The sequence below is a fragment of the Alternaria arbusti genome (genome assembly GCF_024043155.1).
Source record: "Alternaria arbusti strain BMP 1465 chromosome Unknown scaffold_1, whole genome shotgun sequence".
NCBI lineage: Eukaryota > Fungi > Ascomycota > Dothideomycetes > Pleosporales > Pleosporaceae > Alternaria > Alternaria arbusti.
In genome coordinates this window covers 4144454-4163726 of record NW_026249941.1, presented here as the reverse complement: position 1 = coordinate 4163726, position 19273 = coordinate 4144454, and the positions used below count along the sequence as shown (strand labels likewise).

The 19273-nt window shown below is 52.7% G+C and overlaps 10 protein-coding genes across 10 annotated transcripts; 6 read left to right on the top strand and 4 right to left on the bottom strand.

Moving 5' to 3' along the window:
- Positions 1-127: 127 nt before the first annotated feature.
- On the bottom strand, positions 128-1039 carry J4E86_001514 (uncharacterized protein; the record flags this gene model as incomplete). Its single annotated transcript, XM_051442081.1, has 2 exons — positions 128-438; positions 496-1039. 2 exons carry the CDS (start codon positions 1037-1039, stop codon positions 128-130), a joined length of 855 nt encoding a protein of 284 aa, XP_051308252.1.
- A 121-nt stretch (positions 1040-1160) lies between these two features.
- J4E86_001513 (uncharacterized protein) lies at positions 1161-1680 on the bottom strand (the record flags this gene model as incomplete). Its single annotated transcript, XM_051442080.1, has 2 exons — positions 1161-1180; positions 1260-1680. The coding sequence occupies 2 exons, from the start codon at positions 1678-1680 to the stop codon at positions 1161-1163; spliced, it is 441 nt and encodes a 146-aa protein (XP_051308251.1).
- An 842-nt stretch (positions 1681-2522) lies between these two features.
- J4E86_001512 (uncharacterized protein) lies at positions 2523-3645 on the top strand (the record flags this gene model as incomplete). Its single annotated transcript, XM_051442079.1, has 2 exons — positions 2523-2921; positions 2971-3645. The coding sequence occupies 2 exons, from the start codon at positions 2523-2525 to the stop codon at positions 3643-3645; spliced, it is 1074 nt and encodes a 357-aa protein (XP_051308250.1).
- Positions 3646-4344: 699 nt separating this feature from the next.
- J4E86_001511 (uncharacterized protein) lies at positions 4345-4986 on the top strand (the record flags this gene model as incomplete). The annotated part of the gene is made up of 2 exons (XM_051442078.1): positions 4345-4508; positions 4791-4986. 2 exons carry the CDS (start codon positions 4345-4347, stop codon positions 4984-4986), a joined length of 360 nt encoding a protein of 119 aa, XP_051308249.1.
- Positions 4987-5411: 425 nt separating this feature from the next.
- On the bottom strand, positions 5412-7166 carry J4E86_001510 (uncharacterized protein; the record flags this gene model as incomplete). The annotated part of the gene is made up of 5 exons (XM_051442077.1): positions 5412-6038; positions 6087-6503; positions 6559-6609; positions 6682-6996; positions 7065-7166. 5 exons carry the CDS (start codon positions 7164-7166, stop codon positions 5412-5414), a joined length of 1512 nt encoding a protein of 503 aa, XP_051308248.1.
- A 181-nt stretch (positions 7167-7347) lies between these two features.
- On the top strand, positions 7348-8523 carry J4E86_001509 (uncharacterized protein; the record flags this gene model as incomplete). The annotated part of the gene is made up of 1 exon (XM_051442076.1): positions 7348-8523. One exon carries the CDS (start codon positions 7348-7350, stop codon positions 8521-8523), a length of 1176 nt encoding a protein of 391 aa, XP_051308247.1.
- Positions 8524-8915: 392 nt separating this feature from the next.
- J4E86_001508 (uncharacterized protein) lies at positions 8916-9840 on the top strand (the record flags this gene model as incomplete). Its single annotated transcript, XM_051442075.1, has 3 exons — positions 8916-8956; positions 9008-9224; positions 9277-9840. The coding sequence occupies 3 exons, from the start codon at positions 8916-8918 to the stop codon at positions 9838-9840; spliced, it is 822 nt and encodes a 273-aa protein (XP_051308246.1).
- An 853-nt stretch (positions 9841-10693) lies between these two features.
- Positions 10694-13013, bottom strand: J4E86_001507 (uncharacterized protein; the record flags this gene model as incomplete). The annotated part of the gene is made up of 2 exons (XM_051442074.1): positions 10694-10771; positions 10797-13013. 2 exons carry the CDS (start codon positions 13011-13013, stop codon positions 10694-10696), a joined length of 2295 nt encoding a protein of 764 aa, XP_051308245.1.
- Positions 13014-13646: 633 nt separating this feature from the next.
- On the top strand, positions 13647-14327 carry J4E86_001506 (uncharacterized protein; the record flags this gene model as incomplete). Its single annotated transcript, XM_051442073.1, has 2 exons — positions 13647-13853; positions 13977-14327. The coding sequence occupies 2 exons, from the start codon at positions 13647-13649 to the stop codon at positions 14325-14327; spliced, it is 558 nt and encodes a 185-aa protein (XP_051308244.1).
- A 3295-nt stretch (positions 14328-17622) lies between these two features.
- J4E86_001505 (uncharacterized protein) lies at positions 17623-19246 on the top strand (the record flags this gene model as incomplete). Its single annotated transcript, XM_051442072.1, has 3 exons — positions 17623-17787; positions 17852-18290; positions 18465-19246. 3 exons carry the CDS (start codon positions 17623-17625, stop codon positions 19244-19246), a joined length of 1386 nt encoding a protein of 461 aa, XP_051308243.1.
- Between the last annotated feature and the right edge of the window lie 27 nt (positions 19247-19273).

Here is a 19273-nt window from a genome sequence, read left to right as displayed (position 1 = left end):
CGTTGAAGATGCGATCCATTCGATGTTCTGGTAATCTAGACATTGCTCTGAGCATGGGATGGGCTAATTGTACAAGAAGAAGGGCAATTCGTCAAATGAATGATGATCCATTTCCGTCTCGTGACCTCTAGTATCCGGGGCAGATGTGCTTCTCGAACTCGTCTGGCGTGATGAAAACATGGCTGCACCCATGACATACTACAGCTCCAAGTACGCCCTCGAACGTCAGAGTACCCAGATGGCTCGCCAAATGCTTCTTGATGGTAGTGATACCGTAATTATTGCCTGTCCGTAACTCAGAACCGCATCTTGAACATGCCAACGCATTGGCGATCGGATCCAAGTCAACTGTGCCGTCTACCCAGGACAGAAACCACTTCATGTCGGATTCGAAGCCCCATAGGTTCACCCAGTAGCGCGTCTCTTCCACGTCGAGCCCTGTACAGAAGATTAGACCGTGCAATGAGAGGGGTGTAAGAGTGTCAAACGACTCACATTGCATTGAGCCTGACCGGTTCGTTTTGTCTGGACCGGCTCGGCTAACGATAGATTCTCGCAACCCCCTCCACATCGCACTCGCGGAGGTTGCATCGAGACCCAGTTTGAGTCTTATAAGTCCCGATACTGTAACTCTCTTGAACCTCAAGTCAGCCTTCATGTCCGTGCCTCGTACAACCATGTTGACGGAGCTACCGGCAGTCCACACGAGACCACTGGACGGCATCGGAAGCGCTTCTAGGTCTTCTGGCTGTGTCATCTGATCGTCCGTGTCGCTATCGCTATGGATGACAGGACGGTGGCGGTGTTTAGACCGGCTGCTTGCTGGCATAGGAGAAACGCTAGAGGTTGAAGTGGGTCGCACTGACGGGAAGCTGACAGCTGGGATGCCTTCAGCAACCGGTTCCACAGACTGAGAGCTAGAAGTCGTAGGCGGAACACTGGCATCGTCAACTGCAGTGAGTCGGTGAGCAGGGTCGACTCTAGTAGCGTTGCGTTTGATAGTCATGGAGCGGGTTTCTGGCGCATGTGTGTTGGGCATTGTTGTAGTTGCTGACGGAGCGGTATGCAACGGTTTTTTGACCACCGGAGATGACATATATTCCTTGGCTGTGTAGTAGGCGGCGTCGGAGGACAAATCGTTGCACGGTGCAACAGGGCGCTCACTTCGCTTCTTCGTACTCTGAGTGACAGAACGTGGGACAAAGGCTTCCTCTAGGTTAGCCATGGCATGTATATAGGAAGTTGTACAGTCTGCTTACTGGTGGCACTAGAGAAGAATTCCCTGATGCTTCGGTTATCTTTCGGCGGAGCCTTTGAGAGTGTCTTGGGAGTCTGGGCTGTGTTCTTGGTCTTCTGCTTCTTCGTAGTCTCGACTGGCTCCATTGTAGTTCGCTTCTTGGATGGAGCGGTAGTAGGTGACATGATAGGTTCTGCATCCTCGATGTCAGCTACATCGGGAAAGCCTCCGTAGTCACTGGACAGGTTATGACCGCGGGCCTGCGCTGTTTCCGCGGTGGGGGTGATAGGCTTGGGCGTTGATTGAATGACTGGCTCCTTCATCAGTGATACGGGGGGATCATCGTCAGTAGTGCCAGGGCCGCCGCCGGGTGGTTTGATCAGATGGATGCGACCTTCTCTCCACAAGGACTGGGCCAGTTGCCGGCACGCGTCTCGCTTCATCTTGTAGACGGGCAAGAGAGTATGCTCCACCGAAAGCCAGGTGAACGTTGGCTGGCGCGCGAAGGCGAGGTTGTTGAAAAGGGTTTTGAGGTGCCCTGCTGCCGAGCTGAGGTCGTCATACGAGGCTCTCAGTTGGGAGGTGGGCAGAGCGACTTGCATTGCGCGAGCCTGTACGGCAAACGCATCTTTTTGCAAACATTAGACGGTGCATCTTTTAGCACTGGAAGAAGGGTCACTTACTCGCTGGTGGCCGAGCAGGGGTCGTCATGCTGCTGAGGGTCGAGTACTACGCTATATGAATGGCTGGGTCTCGCGCGCCGGGAATGTAGGTGTTGAGAATGCGCGAGTTAACAGAGGTGGAGGAGGCCAGAAGTTTGGATAACGAAGCTGCCTGGGTTGGCGTGTACGTGGAAGCTGCGAGTTGCAGGTAGCAGGTGCCCTCACACTCACGCTGGGAGGATGACGTTGCGCTTGCTCAGACGTGTCAGCTCTTGCATGAGATGAAGCGGCAGGACTGAAAAGAATCGCCCGACTCAGTATGCGTCTCGTCCCATTTGGCATTTGAGTTGGGTGAGATGCAGCCCTTTCATGTCAAAAGGCAAAGCAAAGATGTCGGAGGATAGCAAAAGGCTACTCCAATTCTGCGAATCTAGGAAGCTTCCGATGTAGGATACCGGGATCTCCCGTGTGGCCTGATGTTGTTACCGGGTGTCGTCATACTAGGCGAGGAGGGAATGCTCCGCCAAGCATCGCACTTTCACACCTGTCAGCTACGTCACCAACGCTTCTCGCAGCCCTGAACCACGCACCCACTCGTCTTTGACTCCGTTCGAGCATCAGCCATGCCAAAAGCCACGACAGCCAAGTCCGCGCGTGCGTACGTTCACCCGCTCGCAGCACTCGTCTTGAACAGCCACCTCAAAGACCACACGTTTACCAGAGTTCGCGATTACCTGAGACTCTATGCGGCAGAATGTAGCCAACTAAACTCCAAGGCGCTGCGCTCCAAAACCAAGTTCGTGTTGGGGGAGATTGAGCGAGAGCGCACGAGGCACCAGACCGATGAGCCTTCCCACTCCACGGACGATGCATCGACCGCGCCAACCTCACCCTTGCCCGTTGACTTCATACAACCCGTACAAGAAGATGGGGAGCAGCAAGGTGGCGCGGATCTCTACCGGGAGCTAGATGGGAAACCGTTCCTCACGTTGAGGCCAGTGAGCTATAGGAATGTGCCGGTCGTACGTATTGCACGGTGCATTCGTTGTGACTTCTGCTGATTCGCGTCAGTGCCCGATGAACTGGCTCCACCCGATCCCATTCCTCTGGTCATCCGTCCCCTCCTCGGAATGGCCGAAGCTCTTGGGCCGCAACGCTGACGATCTTCACCCTGGAGAAGCCCCCCGAGGTGCATTTTACGGAAAACCATCGCTGCCGTTCGATCACTACTCTCCATCCGCATACAACACCCGCAATTCCGACTTCATCGCCTACGAACGGACCGAGACTGTTGTTGAGGTGTCGCGGCAGATATACCCTTTGAACTCGCATTTGTCAAGAGCCAGAAGAGACACTAAATCCAGTGGCGCTAGGCAACCCAAGAGAATCATGAGGGATACGACTGCCCACGGCAAGCTGTGCAAGAACGCGTCTGTTGCAGTCATCGCTCGCGCTATCCTCGCCACTGGACGCTTTGCCTGCGTTCTTCCGGTCATACTTACACCTGATGACACAGGCGAGGATATCCCCCCCCATTACGGTCTCTTCATTGCCAATCACTCGAAAGAAATGACAATATTACCTCTCAATTTATGGTTCTTGGGCGCAGACGTTACCTCGCACGCGAGAAAGAATGTCTCGAAAGTACCCTGGCGTCCTGAAGACCCGCGCAGCAACAACGTGTACGAAAAGTTTAAAGCTGGACCGATTCTGCGTTGTGTAGATGCGACTTTGGCTCGTAAGTGATGTGTGTGTCTATCGTTCTATTGCATGGCTAACTTTCTACAAGATGACAGAGCTAGAGTAAGAAAAGGAAAGTGGGAGCCACGTCAACTGTCTACCGTATGGGAAATAGCATCATCATTATCGGCAGTACGAAGCACAGTGACATCCCGCCCGACGCTCAATCGCCAGTCATTCGACCGGGGAGCTTGGTGCTGGTACAGCAACATCAAGCTTCTAGCCGATAGGATCGCCGGCACCACCAAACAAGTGCATTTCCACAGCGCCGCACCATTGCAACCTTTCACCATTGTCCTGCCCAGCGACTTCGACTTCCTTGATGTGGACTTCGACGTGGACCGTCCCACGCGGAGCTCCTTTGAGAACGGAACGTTGCTGACAAATGTCGAGTTCGAAGACATTATCGCCGATGTCTCTGAGAAAGACGCGGCGAAGACGAAGGATCCAGGCAATGCCTATCGAGTCGACGGGAAATTGTCCTGTGTGTTTCACATCGGATGCACCGTGCATCCAGTGGAGGGTTCCCTCTACTGCCTTTGGCACCATCGCATAGTCGCGGCACAGCGTCCAGATACCTTTATAACAGACCCAGACTCGATGCCAGTCTCGATATTTGCAGGTACCCATCTTCGGCAAGCTACTGTAGCTCTCAGCCAGCCAACCAATACTCGGTGGTGGACCGAACTCCGGGAGCTGCACACTATGGCCAAGCGTTTTATCGTATGGATCGTCGACGTCGAGTTCTACGTTATTAGCGGCCACAACGTCGTCCCGTGGGAACTTGTGATCCGGGATGGTTCTACGGGAAAGATTGTACTATCGACTCTTGTCGACTACGGCATGGGCATTCAGGATGTCATGGACGAGTTGGACAAATACAATACCCCAAGAGCGGCTCAAATCCCTGATAAGTGGCGCCCGACCTACAGAAGTGTTAGTGGTAACTATCGCGGATCACGAACTACAGGATTACAGTTAGCGTCCATTGGAGATGCCTTGAGAAAGGCGGGTTTTCACACGGACACTCACAGGGTTATTTCATGGTGGTCTTCCAATGACATGCAAGTCTTCTCCCGCGCGATCCGTGGAGACAGCAAGTTGGTCAGCCCACGCCACCAGAATCAGACCTTTCTTCAGCTCTGCGACAGTCTGGGTCGACCTTCACTACAACCTATCCACTTCGGATATCTGATCAAGCACTGCACCGATTTGGGCAATCTTTCCCTGGGATACGTACACAGAAGTTTGTTTGACAAGAATCTCGAGATGCATGACGCAGGAAACGACACCTTGGCCATGTACGACATCTACCAGTGGTTCCTCACCAACACAAGAGACTGGTAGAGACGGGTACCGAATGACCGAAAAGAGATGTGCGCACATAGGAATAGGAACAAAATGCACCGTTCATTGTCTTCTAATCTCTTCCTCACCCCAGGCAGTGTGACTGTAGGCAATGAAAAAAATATCAAGTCTTCGCAAAGAAATGCAAAGATGGGAAAAATGCCCTCACGAGCGAAGTAATCTACGAGTTCACATGCCTTTTCGGCTAGCTCATACGAGCAAGCTCTTTCGAGCGTTGACCCTTTGCAAGGTGAAGAACAAGAAATGGGGAATGGCTTGCATTTATGCCACCGAACTAGCTGAGCCTATTGCGTCATGCTGACAAGTACTGTCGTCAGCCAAGCCTTTCCACGGTGCAAAGAAGCCGAAATGTCAGGTGCAGTTCATCATCGCTACCAAAAGTACTCAACTGCGGCAACGACGCCTCAATCATCTTGCATCTCGGCATCTGTATCCTCTTCGTCAACGGGTCCGTCGCCCGCGGCAGCTTTGAGATCCTTGACCGCCTTCTTACACATGTTGATGTAGATCTCGAGGTTCTTGGTCGTGACGTTGTACTTCGCAATCACCTCCTTGGCGAAGAACCGGCTGGCCTGCAAGGCGAAGAACTTGGCTCCGTCGGTATCAGGGGAGTTGCCGGCAGCCTCCCAGAGGTCATCCAAGTTGTCGGGAGACGCGGCCGTACCGTGGTAATCGACGATACCTGTCAGAGAGTCGTTGTGTGCGTCCACAATGCGCTGCAGCAGCCGAATGTGGTCGCTCAACCAGAGCTCCAGGTTTGTGTCCACCTTTGTGCATTTCGGAGGCGGTCCCTGGGCTTCTTCGTGGAAGAAAGGGCGCATCAGCGCAATCTCTTTGCTGATCGCAGAGTTGGTAGTTGTATCAAGTGTCTTGCTGTGTTGTATAATATACTGCAGAAAGAGGTACGCCCCCAAGCCTGTGCGGATGTCGCCGTAAGTTACGCGGGTTTCCGTATCCCGGAGATAATTTGCGTATTTGGAGACGTTCTCGGGTGTCAATGTGCCGGTCTTCACTAGGCCAGGAAACATGTCCTGTGAATGTTAGCAATGTTTACACCGTGCATTACGGTTGAAACGTACCGTGAGCCAGCGGTGTGCCTCTTTGGCGTCTTCTTTCTCGAACTTGTGATGCAGGTTCATCAGACGATACATTGCGATAAGTTGGGGGATGTCAGCGTCCTTGAAGTCCTCCTCAGACTTCAGAAGCGCTCTTTCCATCTCATCTAGAAGCCAAGAGGCGCCCGTGACCGCGTACTGAGAAGACATGGACTGAATGTCTAGGGCCTGGCTGATCTCGGGAGGGAACTGAACCCGTGCGGTTGACTTGGCAGGGCGGAAGCCACCTTGATCCATGGAAGCTTGAAGTGTCTCGGCCAAGTAGTTCTTGATCTCGTTTGGCCACTCCTTGATTCTCTTTCCGATTTGACCCTGGTCATCGTCGCGGTAAGGCTGGAAGAAGAAGACGTCTTCCGCGGTAACAGGGATAGCTTGACATAACTATCGAGAATGAGTATATTCGAGCCTTTTACACCGTGCAATGTTTCAAGCTTACCTTACTCTGCGGATTGCGGTTGACCAATTCATAGTAAAGGATTTTGCCGGCCTGGAGGCTGCTGAACTTGACCTTGGGTCTTAGGGTTAGTCATGTTTCTCACGTGAGCCACAGTGTACTTACGACAACTTTGGTCATGAATTCCTCATGTGGCCAGACCGGGAGAACGTCGAGCGCCACCACCGAGTTCACTGAAGCTTTGAATGGCTTGTCGATCTTCTTGAGGACATCCAGGGCGGCCTGGGTGACGGGATCATCGCCGACAGAAGCTGATTTCTGCTGTCTGAGCACAGCGGCCCGATGTGGACGCACGCCGACCCAAAGGCCGGTGCACGTCACGTTGTCGACATTTGTCTTTGTCTCCTCTGGAGTGACAGTGAGGGTGTTCTCGGCAATTCGCTCGCCCGAATACGCGGTGCTACTAAATTTCTCGACACGCTGCAGAGGTAAAAGTAAGAAGTCAGCGAATATGTCACATATACACTTCGTACACAGCCAGGGCTTACAAGGAGTTGGTGGTCGGGTTTGTCTGGGGCCTTGATGCCGACCAGACTGTACGAAAATGCCAGCTTGCTCTGGTGGCTGTTCTGCTGCTGTGGTTCCGCCATTTCTGCGAGTGTTGCGCGAGTAGGATGTGGAGAGAAGATACTGGGGCGCAGTGTCGGGTTCTACGTACCTAGGTAATTTTAGCGCGCCTCTAGCGCCGTCCTCACCTTCACTTCGTATACTGAGCCACGAAGCTGCATCCTCCACTTGCACTACTACCACAAGTAGTTACCGTCACCCACCATGCCCCCGAAGGCTAGACGCAAGGCGAAAGCGTCGGCGAAGCCGGTGGATCCAGTGATTAAAGACGCCACTGTCGCTGTCAAGAAGGCAAGAACCGCTCAGCAATGTCTGGCAGAGATGGACGAAGACGACCCCAAGGCGGAAGAAGAGTCGGAAAAGGCCTCTGAGGCACTGATCGAAGCTGTGCGCCAGTTCACCACCGTCACCGACCGCAACATGACAATGTCCGTCGCCAGGAAAGTCCGCACTATTCGCCGTGTCCCCGTACACGATGCGCAAATGGTCAAGCTACGGCTATTAGTCTCAATTCAACAGGCGCGCATCCCACAAGCCCAGGAAGCCACAAGTGCACCGTGCACAGAGGGCGATGTACATGATTCGGCCAACGCTGTCGCGGACCTCAGCAGTGCGATGTTGGGCCTGCAAGTCTCCAAGGCCTGGGCGCCGTCCACCGAGCATAACGAAGAAGCGCAGAACAAGCGTAACTACCCATTCAAGTCATCTCCTCAGGCTCTTGCTAACTCCACTCCAGGCATGGCGTACCCGATGAACCTCTCAAGGAACGAGAACGAGCTCGACGACGACAAATTCACTCCATACGTTGAGGGTACCAAGATCCACGAACACGTTCTCGACGACGGAACATTCCTCTACATCGACTCTAAGACCGGCCAGCAGGTCAAGGACCAACACGGCACCCCTCTCGATCTTCCCAAGCAGGCCACTGGAGCCGGTGACGAGACTGCGGCTGATGTAGGCGATGAAGAAGGCGAGAAGGATGGCAATGGAGAAGGCGAGGAGGATGACATTGGTGACGACTTCCAGGCCGCAGACAACGAAGACGCGCCCTCAGGATCAGGAACAGCCGGTACCGTGGGTCCTGTCTTGAACGCCAAGCCCCCGGCAACAAAGGCAGAGACGCAGGAGTTCTTGGAGATGGGAGTCTGTGGCGATTGCAGCGGCGTGACTCCTACTGATGAGCTTTATCAACACTGGAGGACGGAAACCATTAGTGCTGTCGTGCAATGCAAGGACTGTCGGAAGGCAGAAGACGAGCGCACCAACACTAAAATCTGCCATCGTTGTCTGTACCGGTGGATTCCGAGATTCTACGTTGATCCGTCGCAACCAGGCCTTTGCAACCTGTGCACCGGGCATGACCCTAACCCTTACTAGTAGCTCGGAAGACACGTAGGATGATATGATCAATACACTTGTAATGCACCGTCCATTGTTCGTTTCTTCCGTGCGATGTGAGAATAACGTGTCTGCGTTCCCCGATCCGCAAGACCCATGATAGCGCAATGACACACGGCAGCGAGCGATTCACGGCTCTGGCAGCTCACTCCAATCGCGGCTGGAGAGAGTCTATGCATCTAAGATTGTTCGTCACAGCATGACTAATTCTTCACAGGATACCATATCGATAGGAAGCAAAAGTGAAGGTCAAGGCAGATGGTTGTGGCAGCCACTAGCGGAGACGCTAGAGTGTATACAGAAACGTCCACCCCGACCCAAACTTCCTTCCTCTTTCTCCACAACACACGAAACCCCACACGCGAGAAAACATGGCGTCGCACCCGAACCATCAGCGCAGGCATGGCTCTAGGTACGTATTGTATGCTTTCCAATCACTAGCCAAGAGCTGACATGGTATCAGTACTCTCCCGCTCGATGTTGACGGCTTGGTCAGCCGCTTTGGCATCGCTGCACAGATCTGGATGTTCGGCGAGATCACTAGGGCCGTCAAAAAGGCAAAAGTAGATCCAGAAACTCCGGGTGTGACCGTCTCGCAAGTCATCGCCATCCACCGCCTTCTGGAATCCGAAGCCCCATTCGAAGACGCCGACGCCCGAGAGGCTCACCTCTGGATGACGGTACGCTCACTTCGTCAGTTATAGACGGTGCATTGTTTGCTAATTCGCGCAGAATGCGTTCCCAGAATTAATGGATACCGGCACTCTCACCCTGGAAAACTTACTCAAGTACGCAGCCGACTTGCGGGGCCGCGGGATGCACGGGACCTGCCTGCATTACGACAATCTCAGGAAAGACCTGGGCGATTACCTGTTGGAACACGCGCTCTATCCGGAAGACGAGTCAATTGATAGCAACCCCGGCGGCACGCAAGCAGAGCGGAGGGAGTGGTTGCGTCAATTCTTGGACGAGGAGGATGAGTCAAAGTGGCCAAGTATCAGGAACGAGCCCAAAGACCATCGAGCATGGCTCAGGAACCATCTCGCGTTGGTAGACTTCATGGTCGATATGCACGGCAACTTACCGATGGTAGTCATGCAACGCTATGGCGCTGCCGTCTATGACGCCAATATGGATCAACTACGGGGGAACATCGAGCCTGCCAAACAGTTGATTATCGAAGCGGTTGAGTATGCAGTCAGAGAGATTGTCGCTGAGTGTGACGGTGTAGTCGCAAGGATGGAGCCGTACATGGAAGTGCTGAAGGCGGCTATCAAGGACCTTATGAAGTATTAGATGATTGTTTCGAGGTACTAGGATGGAAGGGTTTCAGCTCGAGCTGCAAGCACGGCATTCGGGCAGACCTTGATGGGCCACGGCGTCGGTAGTTAGACCAACAATGCACGGTGTATTTACCTTGCCGCCACTTAGTGCTGGAAACGGTTTCGACGTGGACATACTGGTGCTCGTGGTGCGGAGTCGGTCCGGCTGGAATAGCAGTGATTGATAAGCTGGAGGCGGGGTGACACGTGGGATCTGTGACGTAGTAAGCGACCGAGCCGCTAGTGGGCATTTCGAGATTAGCGTTGATCTTCGCGCGGAGGATTCGCGACTTCACGATACTGCTGGAAAGGTTCATCAGTAACATTGGACGGTGATTCGAGGACCATCGCGATGAGCAACTACCTCCTTTCAAACGAGATCGCAGAGGAGCATTATGACACGGAGATTGACGATGGCATGAGGGCTATCTAATCCGAAAAGATACTTGACAACTTGACGGTTGCATGCGACAGAGCACAGCTATTTATGCCGTTGATTCTCTACGATACTACCAGAAAGCACGTGGTATACTCATATGGCCCAGAGCGAAGCATGCACGTGGAAATTTTGCGCGACTGCTGGGAATTGCATCTCGCAAGGAACCCATACTTCATGCTGGCGGCTACAATCCCACGGACGTTGATGAAACTACCAACATCAGGCCTTTGGAAGTCGACAAAGTGGTCAGCGTCCTTGTAAAGGTGTTATCAAGGTAGCTATTGCGACTCTTAAGCTCTCTGCTTTATGGTAATCGACGAAGATCCGTGCCTTACGCTGCTTACAGTAACGACAACGTCTCCAGACCTGATGCCGGAACGTATCACTGCTAAGGCTCGCCCTCGCCATGTTCTATGAACATTGCCCTTAAAGTCATGCAGATTCTTATAGTACGCAGACCCAAGCGCTGCCAGAGTGGCATCTCCATGTACCTCGACGGTAAGGGTATCGTCGTCATTCATCTCGATGTTTCCCTCCTGATCAGCGAGTTGAAGTTCCAGGTACGCTAGGTCTTGTCTGTCTGCGACAAGTTCACCGGACTTCTCGTTGACAATCCTAACTGAAGCAACGTCAGCGGAGCGGAGCGTGGAGCGCGAACGCTCCTGTCCGCCAGAGTATGCAACAGCAAGAAGTTCGCCAGGCTCGTAAGCTGTCGAAAACCTAGCGGTGTATCTGTTGGCTTGGTTGCTACTTGCGCGCCCAAGCGAGCGGCCATTCAGGAAAAGTTCTGTTTCCTCTTCTTGAGTGATGACCTCAATGTAAGCCTTCTGGCCCTCACAACCCTTCCAGCCCCAGCCCTCGATCGCATCGGAATCTCGCCAGGGCGTCGCCTTGTAATACAAGTTAGAGACGTCCAATGGACGTACCGCAATTACGGGTTGAGACAGGAGTTTCCAGCACGCTTGGGCTACGAAAGCCGAAGCATTGGGCACGCCAGTGATGTCTAAAGCGCCGCAACCCCCTACTAGATGTGGCCAAGGCTTGTACAATTTTATAGGGGTAAACCTGCTTGCCTCATAGTCGTGCACACCAATGCCTACCTCGCCAAGGTAGTCCCATCCAGTCCACATGAAGTCTCCTATTAGGTTCGGAATCTTTTCAACGTTGGACCAGTTCCTAGGAAGATCAGGTGGACAGGTTTCGGTACCGAGCATCATCCTTGAAGGGTGTAATTTGGCATCTGATTGGTACCGGATATCTCCATAATTGTAGCCCGCAACATCCATGTACGAATAGAGTCTGCTGGTCACAACATTGGTGTGATTGAACTTTGGGAAGTACCGCATGAATGAGAGGAACATGCTGGCGATGATGTTGAAGAAAGTGCTAGAGGCCAAATCCCCCAGACCGCCTTTGTTATCTGCAGGAGGAGTATTTGGATCCCCCGGCGGGATTTTTGAAAACATCATCAGGGCCAGCGTAAGATTGAGCGCGATAGTGTTAGGTCGGGATGGATCCAGCTTGTGCGTGAGGTCCAGGAGCTTCTTCGCGATCGTGTGTCCGTAGGCGGATTTTGGCTCAGTGATCTCGTTACCCAATGAGTACATAACAACTGAAGGGTGGTTACGAGCTCGTTCCACAAGAGAAGCAACTTCGTACTCCCAGCGTTCGTTGAAGGTGTTGGAATCGTCATATTTAGACTTTGCCTGGTACCAGTAGTCGGCAAACTCATCCATGACGTACATGCCTACCTCATCACATGCTTGTAGAAGGACTTCTGAGCATGGATGGTGCGACATACGAATAGCGTTGAAGCCATTCTTCTTCATGATCGACACGCGCCGCAGTTCCGCAGCTTTGAACGATGCTGCGCCGAGGATACCGTTGTCTGCGTGTATGCAACCACCACGCAACTTCACAGTCTGGCCATTGACCAGGAATCCATGACCAGGCTTCAACTGCAGAGTGCGCAGACCGTACTTGAACTTATAGAGATCGCCGTTGATGACGACAGTGCAGTCGTAGAGATTCGGAGTCTCAGCGGACCATAGATCTGGGTTCGATAACTCGAAGTTTTGTCTCAGCTCAGACGTTGTCGTTTTTGTTGTCCACTGGATCGCGTTCCTTCCTCCTCTCGAAAGCTCGAAAGATACTTCAACGTCATCCTTCTTTTCGTTGTTGAGTAAGACCTCGAATGTGAGAAGAGCAACTCCACTGGCGGAGAGCGTTGCCAGCCTGATCCCGTCCTTGCAAAGCAGATTGTGGTTCCGAACCATGAGATGAACGCTGCGATGAATCCCGGCTCCAGTGTACCAGCGCGCGTTAGGTTGTTCACTGTTGTCGGCATGTACTTCGATGGTGTTCCTCTCGCCGAGCTTCAGGTAAGAGTCTACGCGAACCTCAAACTTGGTCCAGCCCGCCAGACAACCGCCGACTTCTGTGCCGTTCACCAGCACGCGACTGTGCCGGTAAACACCATCAAAGCTCAAAGCGACCACTTTGGACTCCAGAGTAGTAGGCGCTTGCCATGTTTTGCGATACTTGTACATTCCGCCAAGATAAAATCCGCCATGAGTTCCAGCGAGGGCGTCCTCCCGCCGCCCTTCTACCTGCATAGCATCGTGGGGAAGGTGTACTTTGCTCCAGCCAGTTTGCCCAGAGCGTTGGAACTCCCAATCTTCGTTGAAAAGTGTCGCTACTTCGGCCATTTTTTGCATCTGCTATGCACTGGAAGTTGAACCAAGGGCATGAAAATTAAAGGTAGGGGCTTAACTTTCTAACACGGGGTCAGCAAAGTTCTTGTAGCGTCAAGCGTACCAAAAACGTACACGGCCCTCCTCGGTGCAATAGTCTGCATCTTGGAAGATGCTTGCGCACAGGTACGTATATCCACCAATGATTTGGTGTTACATAGAAGTTTCCAGCCTTGTAGCCCTGACATTATTGTGCAGAGAATCCATTAGCGCTTACGTCGAAAGTCGGATGCACAGAGGCCGGGTCCGGACGCCTTCTGTAGCTTCGGATGCACAAGGTCCCGAGTCCGGACGCCTTCGCGACTCACAAGCTACCCAGCGCGTGCGCCTATCATGCACTTAGTTAACAACTCCAAGCAAGCGCCTATCGTGTCGCGGCTTTTATGCCGACTCTTTGCAGCTAGCAAAAAATTGTCATATCGCGTAGGCCCAGGCGAAGGAAGGAACCAGATTGCAGCCATTGTGGTGACGCAGAAGCGCCTGCGTATTACAGCACTAATGACGGCTCAACGTCGATACTCATGAGGCTGCAGATGTCGTTGTGGTGGAGAAGCCGTGGCCCCCCTCTACTGCTATGCCTGCCACTGTATGGACTGCCAAAAACAAACCGGCAGCGCCTTCTACCTGAGCCTCAACATCGAACTCTACAACATCCAAATCCTGTCTCCTACGAAGCCTTTGTTTCTCCGTCGAAAGATCAAGCCAGGCCTGGTCGACCGCTATGCCGAGTGTCCGCAATGCCACGTTCAGCTTTGGGCTAGCAATCACCTCGGTGATGCGGTCGCGGAACTGAGAGTTGGTACACTGGACTTTCCGTCCCTCATGGAGCCTGATATACACATCCACGTGGAGAGTAAGCTGGACTGAGTGAATTTGCCGGAGGGCGCGAAGACGGCGCAAAGAGGACATGATTACCAGACCTCGTGGCCCAAGAGCAGTCTCAAGAGGTTGGATGCTTGCTTGAAGCGAGCGGAGGAAGTTAAGAAGAGGAGGGCTGCTGCGATGAAGGAGGGTGCCCATGGCGCGAGTGGAGATGAGGAGCACACAGAGGTAGCTGTAGCGGTGGAGGGAAGTGGAGAGGGTGACAAGACGCCTACCGCGGGTGATGTTGGGGGCGACGATGATGATGAGGTTGACGAGCAGAGGTTCAGAGATACTGAGAAGGCGTTGCTGGAGCGGTTGGAGCGGTTGAGTCTCAAGCTGCAGAATGAGGAAGACACGAAGAAGATCGTGGAGACGTGTCTTGGGGACTCGAAGAAGACCTCATAACATAATGCAGAAGATCGTGAGAGCTTTGAATAAGGTGCGCGGTCTACGCTCTTTCTAGAATGGCTCAAACCCGAATGACATGTGTACTGTGTCATCTTTGTAGGCCTGGATGAAAGGCTCCAATATCGAGATGGGTGCGCATACCATGTACGCGGCCAGTGAACTGTCGTACACCATATCCGCGCACAATCTTCTTTTCGCATCTATCCCACTCTACTGCGTCTCCATCATGGCGTTTGCGATCTTATGTTTTTTTTTCCTCGCTTCTCACTACACTCACTTGCGCGTTGACCGACGTCTATCAGGCAGGACTCCAGAATTCACCCGAAAAGGAGACGAGGATAGCTATTATCGGTGCAGAATCTAGCAGCGCTAGCACAGCGTACCACTTACGCGAAGATACCCCCCGGACCTTCCGCTCTCGATCACGATCTTCGGATCTAGCGAAAGCATCGGCGGACGAGTCGCTTCATTCTCAGTGACGGATACCAAGAACAGAACCATTCTCGAAACAGGCACTACCAGCTTCTTCACGGGTGATGAATGTGTCATGCAAAGCGTTGAGAAGCTGAGCATGACTCCCATAGACAAGGAGAGTTGCCGGTGGCTCCTCGGATGTCTCCACAACCCATTGTAAAGGACGGGCATCTGGGACGGCAAGGGAATCACCGACAAGCCATTACTTGCATTGCGACTGAGCGAATGGTTGGACAAGCACGGTCTGCTTTTGCTTGCGAAACCAGTTGTATGGTCCAATAACATGTCCGTGTGGGATACCATGCGTTTCCTCCACTGGAACAATTTGAAGTTGGATACTGGGCGGCAGGCCTTGTGCGACTTCGAGTCATCGTCAATTTGTGGATGAATACACATGCTTTACAGATACGGCAGCTCACCCGTAATTTTCTGGCGAGCGACATACACTACTAGCAAGAAATTGCTTCATGTGGGACGTTGGGGCCGATTCGCCAATCTTGCCAATGAGTCGAAAAGGGTGGAATCGGACGAAGGTACCCTTACAATGTCTGCTGCAGTCTATCTTAAAGGTCTGGGTATCAGCGATCGGTTCCAGTACGAGGTCATCGAGCCATGTGTACGCGCGCGCTTCTCTCTCAACCTAAAGCAGGTCTTTGCTATTGACGCAATTGTGGCTTGCAGAGAGTTTAAGGAAGGATCAATGAGGGGTGGAAACTTTCAACGTGTAGGCGCAATGATCCACGCCTCACTAGCGGACGTGCAACTGCGAAGCGAGATAGTTGGCATCGAACATGGTCAAGATCGACGCTGCAAACTCTCCATCGCGGGTGCATCAGACTGTACATTACATGAGACCGGAGAGTTTGAAGCTACTAAAAGCTGGACTCGCTGCCAAAGAACCTTTCGTCGCCAGCAAGCCGTACCTCAACACACGTTACCTACCGAGCATGCCTTCAAGCCGGAATATATAAACTTGTCCGTTGACTCCGACACCCCAGATCACCTCCTAACCACATCCGCGGAGTTTAAACTGATTTCGCTGTCCATGTGGGACAGCATGGGTTTCTACGGGGAAGACCGACTTCGGCGCTAGAAGCTCTGGATTGAAGGGCCTAATCTGTACGACAGCGATGAATGCGGGAATGCTAAATATGGATTAGAGAATCTATATCGTGTAGTGTCTCGAGAGTATGTCTCAGACGGCGAAGTTGCTGCGATGACTGGAAAGGACTGGGAGAAGAGACAGACTGTGACAGATATTGGGTTCAGCTGGGTGCATCGACAAGAATGGAGCAGAGCGTTCCCGAAGCTCGATAACAAGAGGGGTTCACTAGGCGATATCCAGTTAGCTAAGGGTGTTTTCTGGCTTGGTGGTGGAGACGAAGTTACGTCGTCACTTGAGATGAGTTGTAAGATGGGAAGGAATGTTGCATCCCTGATACGAGACTGGGCAGCAATAATAAGTGCTAGCTATGGCGAACTGTAGTTCACAAGTAGACATCATGAATATATCGAGTCGGAGGCCCTACAATTGTAAGTCTACGGGATGATGTTCCTCCTTACATCTTCATCCTCACGACTTGCGCTGTAGTCCAGAGTACTGGATTTATCAGGCTAGTTTGGGCATAGAATGTTGCAGCACTCCATCGCCCTGATCTTATGGCAGCGCAGTGAACTTGCGGATTGAAGTGTTGGGTCAAGGCACTCCGTCCGGTCTGCTGATGAGCTCCAATGGTGTACTCGGAGCAAGACATGATCGTCCTTGGGTGGTGATCGAACACCGTAGAGTGCGTAGCTGAAGGCATAATCGCGCTGATGGTCGAGAGCAAGACGTGATCGTCCTTGGGTGGTGATCGAACACCGTAGAGGGTGTAGCTGAAGGCATAATCGCGCCGGTAGTCGATATCTGAAGCCATGTTCTCGCGCAGGTACTTACAAGCGCTAGGGGAGGAAGACGGAGAGAAAGTGGATCCACAGCGGTAGCCGATCGATGAGGTCAAAGTACGTTAATTTGTCGGCACCCTTGTTGTATTTGACAACCACCCTCGTCATGCCAGCCTCTACCGGCCAGATTGGAAGAGTGCTCAAGTCTGAGAGAGAGTCGACTGATCTGGGTCTCTTGTTCTTAGTCTTCTTGATCCTGTCTTTGATCTCGTCAAGGGCTGACTGTGTCTCGGTGTCGTCGCCGACGGGCTCGGGATTGTGTTGGCGTAGGACACCACCTCTAGCTGGTCGAAGCCCGACCTCGAGACCCAGATCTTCCTCGTGGTCAGCAGAGGTAATGTGTTCGCGGCAGTGCCGACTTTGCGTTCTGTCCGGTCTGCTGATGAGCTCCAATGCTGTACTCGGAGCAAGACATGATCGTCCTTGGGTGATCGAACACCGTAGAGTGCGTAGCTGATCTCGCGCAAGTGCTTGCGGGGGGTAGTAGATAGGGTATCTGCTATGTACTCAACGTACCTTATACGCCTATGAATGCACTGCATAGCACCGGTTACAATTTACCTCGAGATTCTTGCTTCTCTATCCTCACGACTTCCGCTGTAGGCGGCAAAGACAGGGAAACTAGGATTTATTGAGAACATAGGATGAGAGCGCTTCATTAACTGACTCCCAAGTTGCGTCGGGAAATCGGTAAGTGAAGGAATGTGGGGGCCAACAGTTATAATCCGCACGGCCTCTAATGAAGAAAGTGCACGCCTTTGATTCAGACTAGGGCACGGCCTTGCTCTGCGATATATACCCAAAAATCCCTGCCCCGGTTCATAAGTCATTCCACAACGCCTGTCGCAGCCTACCCCAACACCAGATCGAGAAAATGCAGCACTCCACCGTACTGCTCCTCTTCTTATTCTGCCTCCTGTCGTCCCTGGGCCAGGTATGCAGTGCCCAAAATGGGGGTATTGAGATCACCCCCATATTCGAGGGCCCGGCATGGGATGCCGATAAAGAGCACGTCGTGCGTCAAGCGCTTGCAGATGCGGTGCGTAAATCTCCAGTATCAATTACATGTGAGCTATTGACTGATCCTGCAACCCCGTTTCTAGGTACTCCTTGCCAATGCGGCTTTTGACGACAGCGATAATCTCCTTTCGAAAACTGGCAGCAACAACAAAATCATAAACTTCAAGACTGAAGCCGCAATCGAATATTGGGGTCCGCCCAGCAAGACCCTTGGACTTCGACAGCGTATTTACGATACCTTTTACCGCGCCACCCAAGCGGGATGGGGTCGGGGCTGGGCCGACTGGTGGTACGAGCGCTACCTTGAAATGCACCGTGATGAAAAAGCGGTCCAATGTAAGGGAGTTGATACTGCATACTGGTGGCCCCCGACACAGGGCGATAGTAGCAGAAAATACGACGCCATCATTTGGTGTGACACATTCTTCACCGTCCTCGATGATCACACAACGGTAGAGAAGCGGATACTGGCGGATACGACTGGCAAGTTTGAGCTCAATACAAGGAATATGCGAAGCACAGGTAGGTTATCTCCGGAAATTCTTCCCATATTACACACGCTGACTTTCGAATGTAGCAACCACCGCTCTCCATCAACTGCTGCATATCGGGCTCTCGAATGTGGAGATCTGCGAAGGCGGATGTGAGTGTGCTGCGTAAAATCATCAGATTCTACCTGAGACTGACATGATCCAGGCCGCGACACCACGCAAATGATCGGCGATACCACGCCCATCCCGTCGTATAAGACCGGTCTTGCGAAGCTTCTAGCGGCGAGGGACGTCCAAAGCGCTGCACAAAACAACGATAACTACGTTTATTTCGCTGTCTCACGGTACATGCAAAAGAAGTTTGGGGTATACCCACCCTATCCACGCATGTGGAGTGTGAGTAGAACGATAAAAGAGAATTGGGCGGTTGAAGACATGGAACCGGGAGCCCCTGGCCGCATTTATTTGGTGCTTGACTGGAAAGAAGATTCTCATTACGACCGCTTTAGCGAAAAGACAGTCTCGGATGCGCCTTACATGATGTCGATCTACCCAGAATGGTACCCGCCCATCAGCTGGCCGGTGGACGAATCGGCAATCCCGTCTGCACTGGCCTTCTCCCACCCCAATATAGACGACGTTGTATGCCAGACGACCACCGAGTCCGCGCACTACAGCGATTGTGTGTCCGCCTTTTCAACGCTAGAAGGTCTCGATCGAAATGCGGTGAAGGCCCAACACAAGAACAGCGGCGATAGGTGGTGGGCGAGCGTGGCCTCGACATGTGCGGTTCAAGTCCACTATAAGGGCGACTGGTCGAAGTGTGAGGCTACGCTCTCGGATATCTGGGCCCACGCCAAAGATGTTTTCGAGGGGTGCCGTGGCGCCGGAACGATGGGTGGTTACGTTCCGTTTGGTGTGCCGAATTGTCCTGCGACGATCGATATCGTGTCTAGCAGTCAGTGGAGCAACCCAAATCAGGTTTAGACAGATTTACGTCGTCTCGGATACTGG